Raw genomic sequence first — 25206 nt, forward strand, 5'->3', positions numbered from 1 at the left:
AAGTTGAATTTAGACAGATAATTTAAAACAGTATCATTTTTGAAATGTTAATTGTCATTTAACTGTTTCACATTCAAACTTGATTTATGTTCACCACTGAAAATGCCACAAGATTATGGACTATATGCTGGCAGAAAACCTGTCAAAAACTTAAGTCCTTCACCAAATAACCTCTAAATGGTAGGCATAAAATAAAATCTTGGTGAATTCATGAAAATATAGGCTATGGTCAAAAAACAAAGACAGGAGAGGAACAATCATCTATGGAAGAAACATAAATGAAGGGAACAAGATTTTGAAGCAACAGGAAGCATACAACAACTAGCCATCACATCTGTATCATCTTAAGAAACTTTATCCACCCAAATTGTGTATCAGACTTTATAACCTGAACTACAAGGGGTACAGTCACCAGGGAACGTTGCACATGACTTTGACCCGTAAACGCTTGAAATACTAAGCAAGGCTGTTGCAGCCTTAAAAACTAGAGATTTAACGGCAGTTTTCGTCTAGTCAGCTAACCAAACACATACAAATAATAATGCTCCTCTTCAACCCTCAATCCAGAAAAAAAAACGGGGGGGAGGGGAGAGGATGGAGATTAAAATATGTATCCTTTGACTCTAACCGCATCAGAATGAGCTAAGGTCTGCCATTAAGAGCCGGTGTGACCTTAGCCTCAAATCTATTACCCCAAGTGTAATATTACCCTAAAATGTCTGAACTGCACCTAGGACGGATGCTGCCCTGCCTCTTCCCTCTTTCTCCTTCTTGAGCCCCGCCCCTTTCCCGCCTGGCCCAGCCATCTCGCATATTCTCGCGCACAGTCCCCGCCTCGTCCAGCTCCACCCACAAGCACCGCCCCCGGCCGTATGGTCGCGCCCACTCACCGATGGCCCCGCCCCGCCCTGGACCGAACCCACCACGTGTGGCGGCAACTGAGGCGGGAGAGTGGCCGCTAGGGGCGCTGCGGAGTCAGAGTCAGGATCCGCCTTCTCGGCTGTACCCGTTGCGGAGGAGGTGGATTTCAGGCTTCCCGTAGACTGGAAGAATCTGCTCAAAACCGCCTGCCTTGCAGGGCCTGGGCCGGCGGGAGCGGCGCCACCAGAGACCGGCTTCCGGCGCGACATCGCGGAGCACGCAGCCACAGCCCGGCAGCAGGTCGAGCTGGGAGCGCGAGCCCGCGGCCGCCGTTCCCAGGGCGTCTGCGGGCGCGAGCACGTCGCAACCCTGCAGTGCGCCGGGGCGGGGGGCGGGACGAGGGCGGGGTCTCGCCTGCACAAATAGGACTGAGGGGGCGGGGTGGCCAAAATTTCGCGCCAAGCTGGCGGGTAATCCCCGTGGTCAGTGTGACGTGCTAGCTTGGAAGTGTTTTCTGCTGCTATCATGGTTCGTCCGCTAAACTGCATTGTCGCTGTGTCCCAGAACATGGGCATCGGCAAGAACGGGGATCTGCCCTGGCCCCCGCTCAGGTACCTGCTGGGCCGGAGGTGGGTCGATTGTGTTGGATCGGAGCTTAATCGGGGCACCTGGGCCGGGCCGGGTCGACGCTGCGAAAAGAAGGGGTCGGACTCGTGACCTGAGTTGGCGGGAGGTAGGCTTAGACTTCCTTCCGCGTCAGGAGCCTGGCGGCTAGTTACTGATTTCCGTCCCGCTCCAGCTGCCCCGCTAGGCCTTTTCCCCCCGCATCCTACCCCAGAGCAAAGTCCCAGTCCTGGAGGTCCCCCCAGCGCACCGTTTGTCGGGTGCGTTAGAGCTGAAGCCCACGGGATCCCATTCTGAGTAACTCCATGTGTTTCTCTAACTTGTAGGAATGAATACAGGTATTTCCAAAGAATGACTACAACCTCTTCAGTAGAAGGTAATGTGGGATTTTTAAGTGATTCAGATTTGCGAAGGGTCTTGCCTAAGGAAGCTTACCAGTGCAAATTTTACTTAAATTAAAAGTCTTTCATGTTAGTCTGGGACCTTTTGTCCTAACATAAATGAGGATGCAGTTCCCAAGATTGATTAAACATTTTTTTTTTTAATTTCTTTGAAATTTTATGTGAGCGTGCGTACAACTCAGGTATTGGTCAAAATTGGAAGCTAGGTAGAGGCTTCTGTGGAGGTTAGCGCTGGCAAAGGAAACCAGAACAGGCCTTTGAAATAGCTGCTGGAAGAGATGATAGTGCCTGAATGGCAATGGAGAGGACAAAAGTCCAAAAAGCGGTTACAAGATACTCAATTTGGAGATTAGAAAGTTAAAGGTGATGCAGGAAGGCATCAAAGATGAACTCTCAGATTTTCAGTTTGAGAGTCTGGGTGACATGGAAAATAAAGGAGTGGGGAATAGTGTGCAGCTGTAATGATGATGATTTTAAAGTGCTTGTAGTATATCCGGGACAATTTCAGGCACGGGGAACTAGATGAATTGAGCCACTGGAGAGAAGAGGATAACCAAGGATAAGAATGTGGGCATGAGGGAGAAAAAACCTAAGAGACATGTGTGTTTATTCATTAGAGGAGGAATAGCAGAGTAAACAGGGAAACAGTAAATCAGAAAGGAGCAGATGCAGCATAACTATAACAGGACAGATAAAAGGTACTTCAATTTGGCCCTTGAGTCACTAGTTGGAGACATGATGGCAAAAGCTTGAAGCTAAAAAATTGACATGAACCACTCTCAAGAATCCTAAGTATGGCCTGCTAATAGGAAGAGCATCCCATGCCTGACCTGTTTGCTGGTTTTCAGTAAATGTAGTATTACTTGGATAAATGAATGAAAGGGTACCAAGGATGTCTTGGCTTTTTTTTTTTTTTAAACGCCTCCCTATGTCCTTCACTCATCATCTCTACCTCAGTTGTTAGGTCAGGTCTGTGCCATATTCCTCATCAGAATTCCTCACCTATTAGCTCCATTATCTTTAATAGTTGATATCTCCTTATTGAACACGTAAAACTCTGTCTTTGAAAACATAGTGCATATTGTATAAGGGTGCTCTGAATTACAGGGGGTTTTTTGTTTGTTCTTGGACGAAAAAATTTTTTTCCAACATTTGGAGGTAATATTTGGTAAGAGTAGTGAAGCAAAACCTGAAAAATGCTTAGTCTTACAACTTGCAGTTTGTAAATTTAGTGTTTTTGTTTAAATAAAATCAAACTAACGATGATTCTTTAAGAAAACAGATACAGGGACTTCCCTGGTGGCACAGTGGTTAAGAATCCGCCTGCCAATGCAGGGGACACGGGTTCGATCCCTGGTCCGGGAAGATCCCACATGCCACGGAGCAACTAAGCTCATGCGCCACAACTACTGAGCCTGCACTGTAGAGCCTGCGAAGCACAACTACTGAGTCCCGCAAGCCACAACTACTGAAGCCCATGCGCCTGGAGCCCGTGCTCCACAACAAGAGAAGCCACCGCAATGAGAAGCCTGTGCACTGCAACAAAGAGTAGCCCCCACTCACCGCGACTAGAGAAAGCCCACGCACAGCAACGAATACCCAACGCAGCCAAAAATAAATAAATAAATTTTTTAAAAAAGTAGTAAAACAAAACTACATTAAAAAAAGAAAACATACATGCACTCCTTTTGATAGTCTATCAGAACATATCAAGAATCATAGAAATGAGTATGTTCCTTTGATCCAGATACCTGACTCCCAAGGGTTTTTTTCTCCTAAGTAATTAAACAAAAATGGAAGCTTTACATGTGTATAGTTTTTATAGAAGTGTTATACTTGAACTAGATACACAGAGGCACAACTGATAATGTTTTAAGCTAATTGCATGGAATATTAAGCAGCTGTCTTTAAAAAAATGACTAATTTAGATGTATAAAGTATGCAAATATGAATAATACTGTTATATCAGTTATTACATTACATATTAGATGCTGAGTATTGTAAGTCTTCAATCGCCACAACAACTCTACAAGTAGGAACTACCATTATCTCCGTTTTATAGATAAGGAAAATAAGACACAGGAGATAAACATGACTCGCCTAGTAGATGACAGAATACATTCAATTTGAGCACTTCAACCCAGAATCTTTGCTCTTAACTACTATAATATACGTGACTACAGTTGATGAAAGCTATATATTGGTTATAAGTTGGCTAAAGCCAAAGGAAATAACAGTTACTAGACTTAGATAATGGATGACAAATGGTAAATTTTGATAAAGCTGTTTTAAATTTTAATTTTTTAAAGCAGATCCACTAGGTGTCCCTATGACAATCATATCTATGCATATATGTATGAATATATAAAAATATATATGTATACTCCCAAAATATATTTATCTTTTGCGTGTGATTTTACAGGTAAACAGAATTTGGTGATTATGGGTAGGAAAACCTGGTTCTCCATTCCAGAGAAGAATCGACCATTAAAGGACAGAATTAATATAGTTCTCAGTAGAGAACTCAAGTAAGTACCGTACCATAAATTCACCACAAGAAAATCATGTTCCGTTTCTTATGGTAGAGGTCAGTATAGGACAAAATAAAATAGTTTGAATGTAACTATGGATGAAGCTACTTAATATCATAAAGGTGATTACAGAAAATAAGCAGTTATTTATGCCATATGACAGTAACTTATTCTGTTACTCAAGTGACTGATTTCATCACCTTGACAAATTACATTAAATCTAACTATGGTAATAATAGATTTGCACGTTTCCTTGAACCATTATTCGGTAGACTTAAATATCAGTTATATAATGTAATTTAATAAACTTTTCTAGTTTCATGTAAAATCAAAATACATATATTATGGAACTTGCCAAACTTAAGTGGTTATCCCCTCTCTGTACCTAGCCCTAAATGCAATAAGATGTAAATTTTAGGACTGGGCTAAAAACGGGTCCTAGTCTTGTGCCCTGTTATTTCTAGTTTACCACAACAGCCAAATAATATTTTGTGCTTTTGTTCTTTACCCAGCATCTGAAGTTTAAAATTTTCAAAGTTTTGAAATGGAAGCATTTCCTAGGAATTCTAGGGAGTGTCTCTAGTTGGCCTGGGGGAGGAATTTTCCTGTTTACCAATTTAACATTAGGTAACAGAGTTCTGGATGCCTGGAAATGCCCTGGGGACTTGGCAGGGTGAGGAGGGGGAAGCAGTTTAGGTAAAAGCATTAAGACTCTTCATCAAGTCAACTCCAGTGCTTCTACCTTCACCAAGGCTTCCATGGCATTTACTCTACATGTAGTGCAAACTGATTGCTATTTTGTTTCTTTTTGTTATTTTTTACATTGCTCCCAGCCCACTAAAATAACTTCTGGAACCCCAAGGGGTTTTGCAGGAGTTTACTGTGGGGGGGGAGAGGGGAACCTGAATTATACCATAAGGGAAGGTTTAGGACTGGCATGGTAATTATTCTCTCTTAAACTAATAATATAATCACACAAAAAATGCAGCATCCTGGGGCACTGCTTGCTTAATAACGGTGGTCATAGTATTCCTTTCCCATGTGTATTATTAGGGTTCACCCAGAGCAGCAGAACCAGTAGAAGATAGATAGATAGATAGATAAAAGAATTTTATTGCAAGGAATTCCACAGTTGTGGGGCTGGGTAGGCAAGTCCAGATATCTGTAGGGCAGGCCATCAGGAAGGGCAGGGAGGAACTCTGCAGAAGGGGCTGAAGCTGCTGCCCGCTGGTGAAATTTCTTCTTCAAGGAAGCCTTTCAACCCCTTGAATTAGGTCCACCCAGATAAAAGTCATTTAATTATCAACTTTAATCACATCTGCAAAATACCTTCACAGCAACACCTAGATTAGTGTCTAAATAACAGTACTATAGCCTAGGCAAGTGAACACCTGAAGGCTATCCAACCACGGAAGGAAAAACACTACACAGCTGTAGCCTAAGGGGACTCAGGCTTATATAGATTTTCTCCTAAATCCCTCCTAGAATGGTATAGGTTAAAAACCTGGAAGAAAGTATACCAGAATATTTCACTGATTGCCTTTGGCTGATGGGGAATATGTTGATGTGCATCTTGCCATCTGCCCCGATCTTCATGCTGTTCTCTTTCCCCTGGTTGCTAGGATATTCTGATTATATCTTTACTTCATAGAATCCAAATTCACGGACCGTATTGCCATTCCCAGAGACTCTTTAATAACATATTCTTGAATACTACTCAAGTTTATTTATGGCCAGCTTGAGCTAAAACAAACATAAAGAAATCTCAGTGGGGTAGATGTTCAGTTGGGCCAGCATATCTCCTCAAATGATGAGTCTTATTTCTTCTTTATGACCCCCCTATGGTGTATGTAATTGGATTCAGTTGTTTCTTATGTATTTATATGTAACATTTGTTGGTGCATTTCACTTTTTTTTTAAGGCAGAGAGAAAATTTAAAATCTTTATCACCAAGCACACCAAGGAAATAGGGATACCAGTTAGAGAAAAAAATTAGAGTTATTTTTTGTCCTTCCTTCTGCTTCCCTACTTGCTGGTCAGTTCCACACATATCCTGAGCACCTGCTATGTGCCAGGCACTGCTAGGTCCTAAATAAAAGGGGGGAGATATATACATGTAAATCTCTTGCTCATGCAAGCTTTTAGAGATATTCAATTTTTCACCACCACCCCACAATGTAAAAAGAAACTGAATCCTCAAAGTAATCCAAAAATTTGCTGCCAGATACTAGTCATTTTGCATAACTGTTCCCTTAATAAGGTATAGGAAAAATGCCTTTCTAAAGCTTTCTAGACAATCAAGTTGTGGCTTTATGTGGCAGCCACATTTGGAAAACAGGCATCTTCTCAAAATGTTAAACATAGAATCATCATATGACCCAGCAATTCCACTCTTTGGTATATAACCAAGAGAAATGAAAACATGATTACATAAAAACTTGTACACAAATGTTCATAGCAGCATCATTCATAGTAGCCAAAAAGTGGAAACATCCCAAATGTCCATCAGCTGATAAATGGATAAACAAAATGTGCTATATCCATGCAATGCAATATTATTCCACAATAAAAGGAATGAAGTACTGATATATGCTACAACATGAATAAGCTTTAAAGTCTTTGGAACCAAAAATCAAATAAAGAAGTTTTACTGCAATGCTGCAGCTTTGGCAGCATCTTTAGAAAATCCAAAATTGCCTGCATGATATAAGATGTTGTAAACTGTCTTCAGTCCATGAAGTTGTCTAACATTTCATGGCAGAATAATTTTTTATGGTCGTGCTATCATATTCTCCACAGTGATTAAAACTTTCTTCTCTTCATAAAGCTTCAGTTCTCTCCCCACCACTCACATACTTGGTGTAGCAAAGACTTAGCAACCTGGCTTCTAATACCTGTTCTGGCACCTATTAACCTTGAGCCTTGCTGAACCTCAACTTTCTTATCTACTGAATGGGATTAATGACAACTTCTTAGGGTGATTTTGAGGGTTAATTAATATTTTATATGTTAAATTTCTGGCACACAGAAGGTACCCTACAGATATCAGGTCCTACTCCCCCAGTCCTTGCTATTTTACCAAAATTACATAATTTTGTAGCTTATTGAAAATATTAATATTAATGAGATCACAATGGACAGGCTCATGATCTTATTTTCACCTTAACGTATCACTTTGTTCTTCCTTCCCTCAATCTTGAGACAGAAAAATCCCCTGCTTTTAAAATCAATTCCTTCCCCCGCCTCCACTGTTTTATTCTAGACTCCATTTTGTTTCTGTCCCCAGGACCTTGCTCTATTATACTGCCCTTTAGTATTTTAAACCTCACCACAGATTACTTTTCTTCTCTCAGTTTTCCTGGAGCTTTCTTGTGTTAAATAACCTTAATGTAAGCCTCAATAATATTTATAGTGGCCTGTCACTTCTGTGTTTTGCTCATGCTTTTACCTCCTTCAAGACTCAGCTAAGGGATCAGACTCCAAAGAGAATTCTTCCTGTCACCCCAGCCAGATGATGCACAACCTCTGTGCCCCTCTAGCATCCTCCATACATCCCCAGTGCATGTCCTTTTCACTTTTATGGGCACTGCTGAGCTATTTCTTTGCCTGCCATCACAATCTTTTTGGTACAGGAAGTGCTTTTTTTTTTTAATCTCTATTTCAAGCACCTGGCATATCTCCTAGCAAAGTAGGGGTTCCAGAATTTTCATGGAATAAATGGTCTGTAGTCAGTTTATAAAAATAGAATCATCCCACATAACAACACTTTGTAACCTGCCTTTTCCCCACTCAATATATTAAAAGATTAATTTCTATAAATATTTTTAGTGGCCGCATAGTATTCAATTATGAGGATGAAGCATATTTGAATCAATTTTTAATAGTTAGAAATCACATTTTTAAAGACTGAGTATTAAAGGTCTTAAAGTGAACATACTTCTGAATTCTGGTTAAGATGTGATTCTAGCCTAGGGTTTTTCTTTTTAACTGTTTTCCCAACAGTCCTCAGGGAAATTGGGGCAGAATTCTATCCGCCATCCTCTTTCATCAGGCACAATGGAAAGGATAATGTTTGTATAATACCCCAGAGTAATCAAATGAGGCAGCTCAAGGCGGGAAAACACTGGTCTGAGGGCTCTGCCTAAACTAGGCCACACCATCTGAGGCCTGAGGGAACCAGAATCTAACACCTTTGTAGCCCATGACCACCAGTTGAAAGCCTATTGTCTGAATAAGAAGTGCCCCTCAGGCCCCAAGGTCAGGCTGCTGGAACTCAAATCCTAGGTCCACCATTTCCTAGCTGTGTGACTATTGGCAACCTAATCCCTCAACCTCAACATCCTCATCTGTAAAAAGGGATAATAGTACCTACATTGCTGGCAACATTAAATGGTATGATGAGTATAAAGCACTGCCTGACCCTACTACTTGTCAGAGCAAGTAGGCACTCAATAAATGTTAGATATTTTCTTTGTAATACAGCTATCCATCAGGTAGAAAGCAGCCTCCCTTGAATAGGGCTTTTAAGGAAAGGGATGGAAGTATCACTGGAGTGCCTGCTATGTGCATTATCTCTTTTAATCTTCATGCCAACCCTCAGGGAATTCAAGATTCTGGGTAACAAGCAAAATATCAAGCATGGCCACACACTTCTTGATGTAGAGTGTGTGTGCTACCACATACCAACTGTCCTTTGTGAGGGAATCCAATCTGGATCAGATTGAGATAATTATAGAAAGAAAATTTAGCAATGAAATAAGTAACAATATTGAGTGCTTGCCATATGGTATTTATTGTGTTAGTTTCTAGGATTTGTGCTGTGAAGAGGCTGATGAACCATTGGCTCAAATTTTTGCTAATTTTCTGCCCATCTAGGGTCAAGTGTTTCTTGTGAAACATTTCTATACCACTAAGTAGCAATACTGTGCTGAAGCATTTCCTCCATGTCTTTGTTATATCTAAAATCTGAAACAAATCCTTAATCTGTTCTTTGTTTTCCTTTTTAGACTCACTGCAAAAGGGCAAAGAAGTAGTCTTTACCTTAATCCCTTGAATCATTCTCAAGCCATTGTTCCACAGTCTGCACAAAAAGATTGTCCCCTTTCTTTGAAGTCCACACCAACCACATATACCACCTTCTAAATCATTTTGCCGTAATCCACCTACTTCTAGAATACCTCTTCCGGTTTTCCTTGTATGTCAGTTCCTAAATCACCGATTTACATCCTACCTTAACTCCTGTCAGCAGTCCTGATTTAAACATCCTCAGTTACTAAAACCATCTTGACTCTTTCAAAGTCATTGTAAACTTGGTTTATTAACTAGACTGTCTTCTCCCCCCAACTCCAAATCTGTTTCTTCTAAATTCAGTTCTCCCCTCGAATGGCCTGGTCCATCCTAGTCACTGCAACTGCCCTGATACCTTTGGGGATCCCTTGGCTCCTTTAGCTTCACCCTAGTCTCCATGTCTTCTTCCAGCTTTGAATCAAAATACATTCTTTGTGCTATCTTAACTCCTTGAGAGATGACAAAGAGCAAAGTAAGTCAAATAGATATCAAGAAGGTGAGAAAGGAGGCAGCAAAGAGAATGAATAGTCCCCATTAGCTCTTAGTTAATCATTGTTAGAACTACTAGTTCAAAGGCAATTACATTATTTTTTAAAAGCATCAGTCTAAGAACTTGACATTGAATTGTAATTTCTGTTGTGTCTAATTACTCTGAAAGCCAATTCTGCATGTTTCTTCATTTATAAAGGGAATTGCAAACTCTCACCAAAATAACATTTTTGGAGGTTGGGAGAGACTGAGCTAGTCAATATAAACAATAAATTAATTGACTTTTCCCCTTTGGGATTTTTAATTACAAAAGTAATAACATGCTCATTTTTTGATAATTCATTTATTTCTATATTGTTTGAAACATGAGAATCCTTTCCCCACACCCCAAAGGTAACCACATATTAACAGTTTGAATATCATTCCAAACTATAGTCACTCAAACATATCACTCTTTTTCCAGCATTTTATCATGAAGACTGTCAAGCCTATAGAAAGAATTTTATAGTAAACACCTGTATACCCACAACATAGATTCTACCACATAGATTATTTTATACTATGCTTGTTTTATCATCCATCCAACCATCCATCAGTCTTGTTATTTTTATGCTTTTCCAAGTAAACTGCAGACATTAGTATATTTTCCCCTAAATAATTCATTATATATCTCATTAACTAGAGTTTAATATTACTTTACTGTTTTTTCTTTTGAAATAAATATTATGTACAATGAAATGTACAAGTCTTACATGTACATTTGCTATATTTTAACAAATATATGCACCTATGTAACCCTATATCAAAGATATAGGACATTACTGTCACTCCCAGAAAGCTGCCTCAAGCCCCTTCCCAGTGAATCTTTACCCCATCCCTCCGGAAACAACTACTGTTGTGATTTTTTTTCCACCACAAATATCATGCAGTATCACAAGTGGTTCTGTTTTTGATTCATTGTAGACCATACATACACAAATGTGGGTTGCATTATTGGCCATGGGCCATACTGATGTTAAATGCTTTTTATTGAAAGGTTTCATATTTATGATGATTTTAATTTTATAATTACTGCCTCCTAGTCAGATTATTTGACTAGTATGAATGGGGTTTATAGAAATTATGTGTAATTCTTTCTTGTAATCTCAGGGAACCTCCACAGGGAGCTCATTTTCTTGCCAAAAGTCTGGATGGTGCCTTAAAACTTATTGAGCAACCAGAATTAACAAATACAGTGGATATGGTCTGGATAGTGGGAGGCAGTTCTGTTTATAAGGTAAGTAACGTTATCTGTGACTATAAGGAAATAGTCTACCCTCTTTCTTTCAGCTTCCCTGCCATCTCAACTTTAAAAGATTAAGCCATGAGCAAAGGAAGCACGTTATTTCTCCTGGAAGTTAGACATATTGCCAATTTGCACTATTCATTTTTTGATACTATCATACAAACTAAATGAAAATTTTAAAGTAAGTTTTTAGGTCTGTACCAGTCTATTTTCAATTCAAAATAGTTGATGTTTCCAATTTTAAAAACATTCTAAATCCTTCCTGAGAATTGTACTTGCACTGCATTGTCTTCTCCTCCCTGGATGTGCCTAAATACACTAAGCTATCATCTTTTCCTCAAGGATAAATATTATGTCCCTTACTGAGGAAAGGCTCCGTTGAGATACACTGACTAGATGTATGTGAACTTGTTCAAAGCACAAGACTTTCCCTCAACAATTTTCATATAAAGTGAGGGTAGGGGGAAAGTGTTACATGATTTCGTATCATAAGGGAAGACACTGTGTTAAATAGAAAATGTTCCTTTTACTTGATACCAGATGACTTCCAGCTTTAAAAATTTTTGAGGATAATAAATAGAATTTTATAACTCTTTTATAACACTGAGGAAAGATTACATTTATGGAGAGGAAAAATCAGCCCCTACCCTTTGTGGCTTGTTGTAATATATGAACACTGAAATTATTTTAGAAAGAAGTATACCAGGATCCTAGGTGGCATTATAAAAACTCTGTTTCTTGGGTTCCTGTTTCTACAATCTTTAACGTTCTCCATTTGTAATAGGGGGAAAATGGACGTTTTCCTTTGATCTTTTCAGCCAAGAATGAATTTCTAAGAAAATAAGTTGTTTATTTTGCTGAGTGCCGATCACATCTTGAATCATTCAATACCATAGTCACTTGAAAATGTATTCTTTAAACGATATAAGTACTTAAATACATTTATATAATTTGATATATCTGTACTTATATAAATAATAAAGAAGTAGAATCTGTAGGTTTTTGCATTATCCGCCTCACACCACATTGACTTACAGAACATTCGGGACTACCAGCCTGTTTTTGTAAATAAGGTTTCAATGGAACACAACCATGCCCATTGGTTTAGTGTTGTTTATGGCTGCTTTTGCCTACAAAGGTAAGAAACCATATGGCCCACAAAGCCTAAAATGTTTACCATCTGACCCTGTACAGAAAAGGTGGGCCAGGATTATTTGGCCTGAGGCAAACCAGCAATGGAGCCTACAGGCCCTTTGGTGGGCCTAATGGTGGACTCTTGGAGGGCTCACACCAAGGAGTACTTCCCAGAACTTCTGCTGCCAGTGTCCTTGTCCCCGCAGTGAGCCCCAGCTGCCCCCTGCCTCTGCAGGAGCATTCCAACACTAGTAGCCGTGTGGCTGACAGGGTCTTGGTGCTCCGGCCGGGAGTCAGGCCAGAGCCTCTGAGGTGGGAGAGCCGAGATTGACATTGGTCTACCAGAGACCTCCCGGCCCCATGTAATATCAAATGGCGATAGCTCTCCCAGAGGTCTCCACCTCAACACTAAGACTCAGCTCAACTCAACAACCAACAGGCTACAGTGCAGGACACCCTATGCCAAACAACTAGCAAGACAGGAACACGACACCACCCATTAGCAGAGAGGCTGCCTAAAATCATAATAAGGTCACAGACACAGCAAAACACACCGCTGGACGTGGTCGTGCCCACTAGAAAGACAAGATCCAGCCTCATCCACCAGAACACAGGCACCAGTCCCATCCACCAGGAAGCCTCCACAACCCACTGAACCAGCCTTACCCACTGGGGGCAGACACCAAAAACAATGGGAACTATAAGCCTGCAGCCTGCGAAAAGGAGACCGCAAACACAGTAAGTTAAGCAAAATGAGAAGACAGAGAAACACACAGCAGATGAAGGAGCAAGGTTAAAACCCACCAGACCAAACAAATGAAGACGAAATAGGTAGTCTACCTGAAAAAGAATTCAGAGTAATGACAGTAAAGATGATCCAAAATCTTGGAAATAGAATGGAAAAAATACAAGAAACATTTAACAAGGACCTAGAAGAATTAAAGAGCAAACAAATAATGATGAACAACACAATAATTGAAATTTAAAATTCTCTAGAAGGAATCAATAGCAGAATAACTGAGGCAGAAGAACAGATGAGTGACCTGGAAGATAAAATAGTGGAAATAACTACTGCAGAGCAGAATAAAGAAAAAAGAATGAAAAGAACTGACAGTCTCACAGACCTCTGGGACAACATTAAATGCACCAACATTCAAATTATAGGGGTCCCAGAAGAAGAAGAGAAAAAGAAAGCGTCTGAGAAAATATCTGAAGAGATTATAGCTGAAAACTTCCCTAACATGGGAAAGGAAATAGTCAATCAAGTCCAGGAAGTGCAGAGAGTCCCATACAGGATAAATCCAAGGAGAAACACGCCAAGACACATTAATCAAACTATCAAAAATTAAATACAAAGGGCTTCCCTGGTGGCGCAGTGGTTAAGAGTCCGCCTGCCGATGCAGGGCACACGGGTTCGTGACCCGGTCCGGGAAGATCCAACATGCCACGGAGTGGCTGGACCCGTGAGCCATGGCTGCTGAGCCTGTGCATCTGGAGCCTGTGCTCCGCAACAGGAGAGGCCACAACAGTGAGAGGCCCACGTACAGCAAAAAAAAAAAAAAAAAAATTAAATACAAAGAAAAAATATTAAAAGCAGCAAGGGAAAAGCAACAAATAACATACAAGGGAATCCCCATAAGGTTAACAGCTGATCTTTCAGCAGAAACTGCAAGCCAGAAGGGAGTGGCAGGACATATTTAAAGTGATGAAAGGGAAAAACCTACAACCAAGATTACTCTACCCAGCAACGATCTCATTCAGATTCAATGGAGAAATTAAAACCTTTACAGACAAGCAAAAGTTAAGAGAATTCAGCACCACCAAACCAGCTTTACAACAAATGCTAAAGGAACTTCTCTAGGCAGGAAACACGAGAGAAGGAAAAGACCTACGAAAACAAACCCGAAACAGTTAAGTAAATGGTAATAGGAATATACATATCAACAACTACCTTAAATGTAAATGGATTAAATGCTCCAACCAAAAGACAGACTGGCTGAATAGAAACAAAAACAAGACCTGTATATATGCTGTCTACAAGAGACCCACTTCAGACCTAGGGACACATAGAGAATGATAGCGAGGGGATGGAAAAAGATATTCCATGCAAATGGAAATCAAAAGAAAGCTGGAGTAGCAATTCTTATATCAGATAAAATAGACTTTAAAATAAAGACTATTAAAGAGACAAGGACACTACATAATGATCAAGGGATCAATCAATGAAGAAGTTATAACAATTATAAATATTTATGCACCCAACATAGGAACACCTCAATACATAAGGCAAATGCTAACAGGCATAAAAGGGGAAATCAACACAATACAGTAACAGTAGGGGACTTTAACACCCCACTTTCACCAATGGACAGATCATCCAAAATGAAAATAAATAAGGAAATACATATGCTAACACATATATATGGAATCTAAAAAACAAAAAACGGTTCTTAAGAACCATGGAGCAGGACAGGAATAAAGACGCAGATGTAAAGAATGGACTTGAGGACACGGGGAGGGGGAAGGGTAAGCTGGGACGAAGTGAGAGAGTGGTATGGACATATATACACTACCAAATGTAAAATAGATAGCTAGTGGGAAGCAGCCACATAGCACATGGAGATCAGCTGGGTGCTTTGTGTCCACCTAGAGCAGTGGGATAGGGAGGGTGAGAGGAAGATGCAAGAGGGAGGAGATATGGGGGTATATGTATATGTATAGCTGATTCACTTTGTTATACAGCAGAAACTAACACAGCATTGTAATGCAATTATACTCCTATAAAGATGTTAAAAAAAGAAAAAGAAAAGTTGGGCCATATATCATTAACTTTGATACAGATCTTCAAATGCTGCTGTGATTAGTCCCTTCAATTTTTCTAATTTTTGGTACAGTAAGAATTGGTAGAATACTGATTTGATCGGGGCAAGAGAATAAATGATTTAATGTAAGCCATAGGATTGAAAATAAAAAGCAAAATTTGTTCTATGCCCTTTGTATGGAATTTTAAGGATTACACACAGTTGAATTTATATGTATATGTGTTTTTGTTTTGTTTCAAAAGCTATTTCAAAATCAAGAGTTATTGCTTTCTTAGAGTTGCAGTTGGGACTCCTGACTTTGTATTCGAATTTTAAGATATTTGTTCCAGGGCAGTTTTTTTCTGTATAAACTATCAATAGTACTATAGGCAGTAATAGAAAAGTCATTAACAATATAATGCCAAATGCAGTCATTAGCAACAAGAGACAGAATAAATTACCTACTAGCATTGTAACTATCTGCTGAGAAACTGAGGCATTAAATTTTATGTATATGTACTAAGCATGCCCTTGGGATTTTCATTAGTCAAGGTCTCATGAAATTACTATCCTATCCATATATACATATGTAAATTTTTTCTGTGGAGGGTAACTAGATAATTTGGGGGTTTTAATTCTTAAACAACAACCAAAGATAAAAGACAAAATTGAATGCTTAAAATGAAAAAAAGAGTTCATGTAAGCAAACTAGAGCCCAGAGTATGTTTGAACTCACCCTTGTAATTATTGATAAATGATTAGGGCCATTCCCAACTAAGTCATACTTTGCAGGGTCCCAAACTAAAGAATAGGATAATTAAATAGCATGCTTTGGAGGTAACAAGATATGTAGCATGTCTCTGATATCTAGTACAAACTTCAGTATGTAATTAAAGCAAAAATATTAGAGTTTCTATAATTTTTGACACAGATAAATAAGGAAATTGATGCCTTTTGTTTTATTTCAAAGGAAGCCATGGACAAGCCAGGCCATCTTAGACTATTTGTGACAAGGATCATGCAGGAATTTGAAAGTGACACATTTTTTCCAGAAATCGATTTGGAAAAATATAAACTTATCCCAGAGTAAGTAAAATGTTATTCATTGGTCTGAAGCACCTTTGGCTTTCCTGCTTAAGAATTATAGAAAAGAGAATGTCTCTTCAGATTGAATTCGAAGTAGCAATGTGTTTTATAGACAAAAACTATAGGAATTTTTGGATATGTTTTAATGTTGAAGACTTGGGAATGTTCAGGTTTTAATGACTTCACTGAAATCTAGAGAATAGGCTTTAGTTCATTCTGTAAGATCAGTGCTTATTTAGCATCAGACTTTGTCTTAGGCATTGGGGATACAGTGTTTACCAAGACAGATGATGTCACTATTCTCCAGGAGATTACATCATTTATAGTAGAGGAGGAGGGTGGCAAATAATAGATAAACATCCAAAGAGTCGCTGTGTGGTAAATTGAAATACTGTGATGTGGTAGATATTGTGTAGTCTGAGAAGTCCTCTCTGAAGAGTGATGTCTACACCAGATCTAAATGGCAAGAAACCAGCCACACAAAGGGCTGAGGAGAGCATTCCAGAAACCAGAAGTAGCTAGCGCAGAGAACTGAGGGCAGAAAGAAGCCTGGCGTGTTCCCTGAACCTGAAAGCCGTGGTGGGCATTGTGAGCGAGGGGGAGACCAAGAGGGATCAGACCCAGGGCAGGTTTAGAGGGTTCTGAATAGAGAGTGATACTCTTCTGTTTATGGGCAATGGGCTGGAGGGGGCAAGAGTGAAGCAGGGAGACCAGTTACAGTAGTTCAGGTGAAAGATGAAGGAACTAACTTAGTGGTGGAGGTGGAAGAAGATGTTACACTTGATTTACTCTGTAGTTTACTTTGATTTTAGCTTGAAACTGTCTACTTTTGAAAACATTTTAGTTTAAAAGCGCTTTTCAGCTGTTGGCTATGCAGAGTAGAAGATTAATTATATCAACAATTTTAGACTAGCTCTTAACACATTCTTTCAAACACTCAGTTGAAAACAGTCATTCTTTGAGTGCAAGTTTGATTTTGGAAATACCTCCTAAAAGCAGCATTCAGAGCCAAGTCTGAATAAATGGATGGCCAAGCTTTAGAATAAAGTATATTACTTTACAGAGTAATATAGGTAATGGTCTCAAATCAAATGAAGTTGGTGACTGATTTTCTTGGGCTCTTAACTAGGTCTAAGGAAAACTGGAAATTCTAAGAACTCTAAAAAGTTTCTAAACAGCTAAAGTACAGGCTTTTGCTTATAGTCTCCAAAGGTGACTACTTAGAAAAATCACATTGATTTCATATATATATATTTTTTTAAATCAGCTGTGTTTCTTTGTCCCACCTTATTTTCTCTTGTACCGCTTAGATGGCTGATTCTCACATTATGTGGATATTGATCTCTGCTATCCCTCATTTCTTTCCTTTCTTTTTGCTACTAACAAAAAGAATAGATTACTGTGTGAATCAGCTTCATATTAAATACCTTTGTAAACCCTGTCACTCTCGATTAGACCTCTTTCCAAAGCTATGACCCTTCAAGATCCTTAATAACTTAAAACAAGTACAATTCTGGCTCTTTGACTCTTAGAAAAGAAAATATTAACATCTCCTGAGAAATGATTCACACATCTCAACATTCACCCATTCGAAGTATATAATTCAATGGTTTTAGTAAATTCAGAGTTGTGCAGCCATCACCACAATCTTAGGTTCAGAACATTTTCACCATCCAAAAAGAACCGCTGTACACATTAGCAGTCGCTCTCCATTCCCTTCCCCTGCTGGCTCTAGGAACCACTAAATCTATTTTCTATCTCTATAGATATGCCTATTCTGGATATTTCATGTTAACAGAATCATATAATATGAAGTCCTTCTTGGAATTGGCTTCTTTCATGGAATTGGCTTCTTTCACTTAGCATACTGTTTTCAAGGTCATCCATGTTGTAATATGTATCAGTACTTCATGCCAAAAAGAATTCCATTGTATAGATTTACTACATTATATATATCCATTCACCAATTAGTAGACATTTGATTTATTTCCACTTTTTGGTTACTGTAATGCTGTTTTGAACATTCATGTACAAGTTTTTGTAGGGATTTATATTTTCATTCCTCTTGGGTATAATCTGGGAGAAGAATCACTGGGTCATATAGTTTAACATTTTGAGGAACTGCTGAACTTTTGATAACATGACTGTGCCATTTTACAGTCCCACCAGCAACATATGAAGGTTCCAGTTTCTCTATGTCCTTGTCAACACTTGTTATTGTCTGCCTTTTTGGTTATAGCTATCCTAGTAGGGATGAGGTGGTATCTCATGTGGTTTTGATTTGCATTTCCCTAATGACTAATGATGTTGAACATCTTTTCAGGTGCTTATTTGAGATTTATATACTGTATCTTCTTTGGAAAAATACCAATTCACATCCTTTGCCCATTTTTAAAATTTGGTTATTTATCTTCCTATTACTGAGTTTTAAGGGTTCTTTGAATATTCTGGTACAAGTCCTTTATCAGATATATGAGTTGAAAATATTTTCTCCTATTATCTGAGTTGTCTTTTCACTTTCCTGATTGACTTTCACTTTTCCTAATCATTTACAGCACAAAGGTTTTTAATTTTTATGTAGTCCAATTTTTCTATTTTTTTCTTTTGTCGATTTTCCTTTTGGTTTCATACCTAAGAAACCATTACCTAATCCAAGCTCACAGAGATTTTTTTCCTGTGTTTTCTTCTAAGAGTTTTATAGTTTTAACTCTTAAGTCTATGATCTGTTTGATTTAATTTATATATGCTATAAGGAAGAGGTCCAAGTTCATTCTTTGGAAAGCAGCACACTAGTTGTCCTAGCACTATTTGTTGAAAAGACTGTTCTTTTCCCCGACTGAATTGTCTTAGCACCTCTGTGGAAAATCTGTTGACCATAAATGTGAGGGTTTATTTCTGGACACTCGGTTCTATTCCACTGATCTACATGTGTATCTTTATGCCAGAACCACACTGTCTTGATTACCGCAGCCGTGTAATAACTTTTGCGATCAGGAAGTACTAGTCTTCCAACTTTGTTGTTCTTTGTTGTTTTGACTACTCTATGTTCCTTGCATTTCCACATGAATTTTATGATCAGCTTGTCAATTTCTGCCAAAAAGCAAGCTAGGATTTTGATAGATTGCCCTGTATCTGTAAATTACTTTGGAGAGTATTGCCATCGCATCAGTATTAACTGCCAAATCATGAACATTTGATGTCTTTTCAACTTATTGAGATCTTCCTTAATTTCTTTCAGCAATGTTTTGTAGCTTTCAGTGTACAAACCTTGCACTTCATTGTTAAATTTATTCTTAAATATTTTGTTCTTTTTGATACTATTGTAAATCAAAGTGTTTCTTAATTTTATTTTCAGATTGTTCATTGCTAATATATAGAAATACAATTGATTTTTGTTTATGGAGCTTGTATCCTGTAACCTCACTGAACTCATTTATTCTGATTGTAAATGGATTCCTTCAGATTTTCTAGATACCTAATATATCATTTGCAAATAGAGATAGTTTTACTTCTTCCTTTCTAATCTGGATGTTGTTTATTTCTTTTTCTTGCCTAAATGTCCTGGCTAGAACCTCCAGTATGATGTTCAATAGAAATGGCAAGAGCAGGCATCCTTGTCTTGTTCCTGATCTTAGAGAGAAAGCATCCATTAAATACGATGTTAGCTGTGGGTCTTTCATACATGCCTTTTATCACACTGAGGAAGATCTCTTCTATTTCTAATTCATTGAGTGTTTTTATCATGAAGGAGTATTGAGTTTTGTCAAATACTTTTTTTTTTGAGTCTCTTGAGATAATCATGTGGTTTTTGTCATTAATAAGACAAAATATATAATTAATACTTAATATGCTATCAATAAGGTATATTACATCAGTTGATTTTTCTGTTAAACCCATCTGGCATTTTTGAGATAAATCCTACTTGGTAGTAATGTATAATCCTTTTTATATGTTGCTGAATTCCATTTGCTAATATTTTGTTGGGGATTTTTACATTTATATTCATAAGGATATTGGTATATTGGTCCGTAGGTTTTTTTTGGTAACGTCTTCATCTAGTTTTGCTATCAGGATAGTGCTAGCCTCACAGAATGAGTTGGGAAGTGTTCTCTCCTCTTCTACATTTTAGAAGAGTTTGTGAAGGACTGGTATTAATTCTTCTTTAAATGTCTGAGAAATTTTTAATGGTGAATAGACTGAGATAGGAAATTGCTATCCAAAGCCAAAATTCAAAGAAATTGCTCCAAAATGGACATTCTAAACAAGGCTATGGAAGAAAACAGAAAGTCCTTTCTTCCACTGCAGCACGTCATAGTCATCTGTACTTTCAAGCCTGTAGCAACGTAGTAACAGCCTCTTTAACGTGGGATGGAGGGAATCCCCTAAGGGATAAGGGAGCTATGAAGTAGTGTAAATCTTTCATGAAATAGAGAAAAAGGAAACCTCTGAAGCAAAGAGAATATGCTTTGTCCCTGGACATCTGTAACACTGCTCAATTCTGGAGCTTTCTTTCCAAATCTCTCTACATTGGGCAACTTAGAATTGCTCCCTACTGTCCAGAAATGAGTTCTGATCATTCTTTACTCCCCTTCATTCTTTACCCACTTTGTTTAGTCTTCCATTATCCCTATCCTAGGCCTCTTGTGGTTACATAGGTTTCAGTTCAAACACAGTATCTTTTATTAACACCAAACTTCCTGGTAATAAAAGCACCAGTATAATGAAATAAAAATGAAAGAGGACTACTGTGAAGCAAGAAGAGAATAAATTAAAATGTAGATGAAGCCACAAGTGGTAGAAGTCTAAAAGCAGAATATTAATGAAGTAAGATGGTTTTACTTTGTGTCTCCCTTTTTTTCCCAGTGGGTCATTGTCAATGCAATCATTTTTTTTGACAGCACCATGCCAGCCTGTCCATTAATCTGCCCTTATTCATCTTGCCTGGAAGAAGTCTTTCTGTCTCAGACTATTTCACACCAGGATCCAACCAAACCATCAGAGCAAAATATTTTATAGCAGCAGTTTTCCCACTTAATGAGCCCCAAACAGACTTCTCCTTCTAGTTAACAACCTTTCATGTGACCATGTAGTCAAATAGGATTAAAGACCAGAAGAGGCCTTTGAGGCAGTAATTGGCTCCAGAGCTGGGACAGATGCCCCTCACCAGTAGACACTTGAAGTAGGATTTAGACGGGTTGACGTTTCCTCTTCTGTTCCCATTATTTCTTGACTGTCCAACAGGATCCTGGCATATTTGTCCATATTATTTGTGGATCCCTCTCCTCCTGAGCCTGTGCTTCCTATAGAGTCATCATTTTTAGTTATGATTTGGTTCTTATAGATACCTGTTCCAGGAACTCTGTTTACCTCTATTTTAGACGTTCCATCAAATCATCTCTGCATTATTCTCATGCTCCTTTGTCAGTTCAGATCTTATGATTATTTGTATTCATTTGCTTCTTTAATGCTTGAAGATTCTAGAAAAGACCATCTATCTGGGTGGTTCATAATAAATAGGTGGTATTTCCAAATCCTGTTAGACTTAAACTTGGAGTTCAAAGGTTGCTCTTAGACAGTTTGTTCTTCAGAAAAGTTTGGAATTATGATTATGAGGTAGTTATCATTATTAAAACAGACTGAATATGTGAATATTGTGGAAAGTAAAATTAATCTTAAGCAGAATTCAATTTTCGTTTCACAGAGAAAATAAACATTATTACCATGACTAGTGACCATATCTAGCCCATAGCATAGTTATTTCTAAATCATTATTATTCATGGTTTTAGAAATAGCTTTGATTTGATACTTTGCTTTTATCTTGTTAGCTGACAATCTTGATACTCTTGAGAATTTTACACACACACACAAATGTAAATGTTGCTTTTGGTGACTCATCTAAGAAAGTAAAATTGTGGTTTAAAGTTGGCCTAGTAAAATCATTTCTTTAAACAAAGAAAAAACTATGTTGCTACTAAAACAGTAGAACAGAAACAGCTTAGTAAATACAAACATACCTTCTTCCTCTGAAATATATCCTCCTTTTTTTTCTTACATATTATTATGCTATTGTTATTTCATGTTTCTAATTATATATTTTTTCAAAATGGCATAATCTCTAATTGGTCAACAAAAGGTTAATTCCTATTATTACTCAGCATTCTGTTGGGTATCATAAGAGACTTAAATTTGTTTTCTATGTTATCTCTGCCTACGATGAGGTTAGAAAATAGTTAGGGGGACAAAACAAACTAATATCATTAATGGGTAACATTTGTAGAGCACTTAATATATCAGGCACAGTGCTAAATTCTCTATAAGGATGAAGACTTTTTATTGATAGCTAAGTGTCACACAGCAGAACCAGGTTCAAACACAAGCCTGACTAAAGCAAGTCTTCCTGACCCCTCACCTCCAGCACAGTGGATACAGCCAGCCCAAGCCTACAGAAGTGCACCAAGATTAGGGTTGTGGGCAAGAGTGGTCAGAACAGCCTTCAGTGGAAGACCCGGGTTTGGGGGTTTTTTTGTTGGTGGGGGGGGGCAGTGGTGTTCAGTGAAAAATAATTTTTTTGTTGTCATAAGAACACAGCATGAGATCTACTCTCAACAAATGCTTAAGTGTACAATACACTATTTTAAACTGTAGGGCCAGCGTTACACAGAAGATCTCCAGAACTTGCTCATCTTGCTGAAACTTTATATACCCTTTGAACAGCTACTCCCTGTTTCCTCCTTCCCTCAACCCCTGTGAACTACCCTTCTACTCTCTGTTTCTATGAATTTGACCATTGTAGATTTCTCATATAAGTAGAATCATGCAGTATTTGTCCTTCTGTGACTGACTTTTTCCACTTAGCATAATGTCCTCCAAGTTCATCCATGTTGCTGCATATGGCAGGACTGCCTTGTTTTTTGAAGGCTGAATAATATTCCATTGTACGTATACATATTTTCTTTATATATTCATCTGTCACTGTAGTTTCCATATCTTGGCTATTGTGGATAACACTGCAGTAAACATGGAAGTGCAAATATCACTACAAAAGATAAGTGTTGGCGAGGATGTGGAGAAATTGGCACTCTTGTACATTGTTTGTAGGAATGTAAAATGATGCAGCCACTATGAAAAATAGTATGATATTTCCTCAAAATACTAACAATAGAACTACCATGTGATCCAGCAATCCCACTTCTAAGTATATACCCAAAGGAGGGCCTGGGTTTTGACTTAGAAGCTGAAGGAAACACACACCTAAGTGAGTGTTAGGAGTAGAAAAGATCAGATAAACAGTGATTCTAGTAAAGGATATGAAATAAGCCACACAGTGGGGAATTAGAGCAGTGTGGTGTCCACTGATTAAACAAATCAAGAATCCCCGGGCTTCCCTGGTGGCGCAGTGGTTGAGAGTCCGCCTGCCGATGCAGGGGACATGGGTTCGTGCCCCAGTCTGGGAAGATCCCACATGCCGCAGAGCGGCTGGGCCCGTGGCCATGGCCGCTGAGCCTGTGCTCCGCAACGGGAGAGGCCACAACAGTGAGAGGCCCGCGTACAGCAAAAAAAAAAAAAAAAAAGAATCCCCATGCACCACACACAACTTCAGTTCCACTCTAACAGCTAAAGGTTGTGTTTTATTTTTTCTTTGCTCACACAAGAGATTTGATACCAAATGTAAGACTTGCAAAAAGTTCTTAAGAAATTTCATATTAGCTGGGTGACAAGAGTGGGAACATAAAAGAGAAACTGCTAACAGTGGTTAGTTTGGGGGAGAAAAACTAGGAGTTAGAAGGAAAGGAAGACTTATACTTTTTATTTTCTAACTTTCTGTAGTTTGAAATTTTTCTTACTATTTGCATGTGTAGTGTATTTGCATAATATTTAATTATACATCTTTTTCTTTTACAGATATCCAGGTGTTCCTTCTGATGTCCAGGAGGAGAAAGGCATTAAGTACAAATTTGAAGTATATGAAAAGAACAATTAATGTAAAAGTGTTTTCTGATCTATTTCAAGCCTCCTCCTCCCCCAGCAAAATTATGTATTTTTTGTTGTAGAGACTTTTGTTGACTTTAGATCTATGGATAATTATTTCTAAGCAAAGTACTTTTATTCCCCATTAATCTTAACTAGACTGTATCAGATACCATCTGTGAAACATTTCTTGCTGTAACTTCCTGAATGCCCATCAAGAGTAAAGAATAGGTGACCAGCACTTGCCTAGGGTAGAATATCTACCAAGACAGCCCAAAGTAGGAGAGTGCCCTGGTAGCATGAGCTGAAACCAGAGCCTATATATAGCGCTAGGAGCTAGGCAGATGGGTCCAAAGGTCAGAAATGGATTATAAAGAGAAGAGCTAGCATTCAGTTATTTCAATTAGATCAAAAGAGGGACTGTGAATTACTTTATATCGCACTTCTGAAAAACATTCCCTTCACTTAGACTAGGAGTCAATAAGTTGAAAAATCCAGGATATTCCACAGGGACAGTAAAGAGGCAGGTACGAGACTACCTTTTCAGTGGTTAAAGGAGAAGGTTTGAGACCTTAAAAAACTTTGTTCCTGATCTTCAGTGAGATTGCATGGGATGTTACAATGATAGAACAAGAATTGGCTGCTCTTTACAAAAAAGAATCTAATATCAAACATAATATCTAAAATTAAAAATTCAAAGAGGTAATAAATTGAGAATGAATATTGCTAGAAACCAAAATTAGTAAGTTAGAAACTAAACTTCACAGAATTAAAAAATGAAAATTAAAACATGTTTTACCCATCACATTAGCAAAGATTTAGATTAAGTATCCAAAAAAAATAGCATTTTCTGCCTTATAAATTGGTACAACCTTTTTAGAGTGTAAGTTAGCAATATCAATTAAAATTCAAAATATTCTGGGTTTGGACCCAGAACTTCCACTTCTAGAAATTAATC

At 38.3% G+C, this 25206-nt stretch overlaps 2 protein-coding genes across 6 annotated transcripts in view; one reads left to right on the forward strand and one right to left on the reverse strand.

Moving 5' to 3' along the window:
* Window positions 1-1130, reverse strand: part of MSH3 (mutS homolog 3) — a 183564-nt gene extending 182434 nt beyond the window's left edge. Inside the window, exon 1 of the mRNA XM_049707736.1 lies at window positions 891-1130. Within this exon, the coding sequence (XP_049563693.1) occupies window positions 891-1130 (240 nt within the window). The remainder of the gene's footprint in view (window positions 1-890) is intronic.
* Window positions 1023-24486, forward strand: DHFR (dihydrofolate reductase). 5 transcript variants are annotated; one of them, XM_033409068.2, is made up of 6 exons: window positions 1023-1161; window positions 1812-1861; window positions 4309-4414; window positions 11123-11249; window positions 16164-16279; window positions 24183-24486. In XM_033409068.2, the coding sequence occupies exons 2-6, from the start codon at window positions 1837-1839 to the stop codon at window positions 24259-24261; spliced, it is 453 nt and encodes a 150-aa protein (XP_033264959.2). In that variant the 5' UTR covers window positions 1023-1161; window positions 1812-1836; the 3' UTR covers window positions 24262-24486. The 5 variants fall into 5 exon arrangements, with proteins under 5 accessions (XP_033264959.2, XP_033264957.2, XP_004281702.2 ...); XM_033409066.2 differs by lacking the exon at window positions 1023-1161 and adding an exon at window positions 1286-1490; XM_004281654.3 differs by lacking the exon at window positions 1023-1161 and adding an exon at window positions 1286-1472.
* The last annotated feature ends 720 nt before the right edge of the window (window positions 24487-25206 follow it).

The sequence above is a fragment of the Orcinus orca genome, chromosome 3, assembly GCF_937001465.1.
Source record: "Orcinus orca chromosome 3, mOrcOrc1.1, whole genome shotgun sequence".
Taxonomy (NCBI): domain Eukaryota; kingdom Metazoa; phylum Chordata; class Mammalia; order Artiodactyla; family Delphinidae; genus Orcinus; species Orcinus orca.

Excerpts from the sequence above, each read along its gene's own strand:
- DHFR (XM_033409066.2), top strand. The coding sequence starts at position 1,387 with ATGGTTCGTCCGCTAAACTGCATTGTCGCTGTGTCCCAGAACATGGGC. Across the intron at positions 1,491-1,811 it reads AGGTACCTGCTGGGCCGGAG|GAATGAATACAGGTATTTCC; the intron begins GTGGGTCGATTG and ends TCTAACTTGTAG. Across the intron at positions 16,280-24,182 it reads AAATATAAACTTATCCCAGA|ATATCCAGGTGTTCCTTCTG; the intron begins GTAAGTAAAATG and ends TTTCTTTTACAG.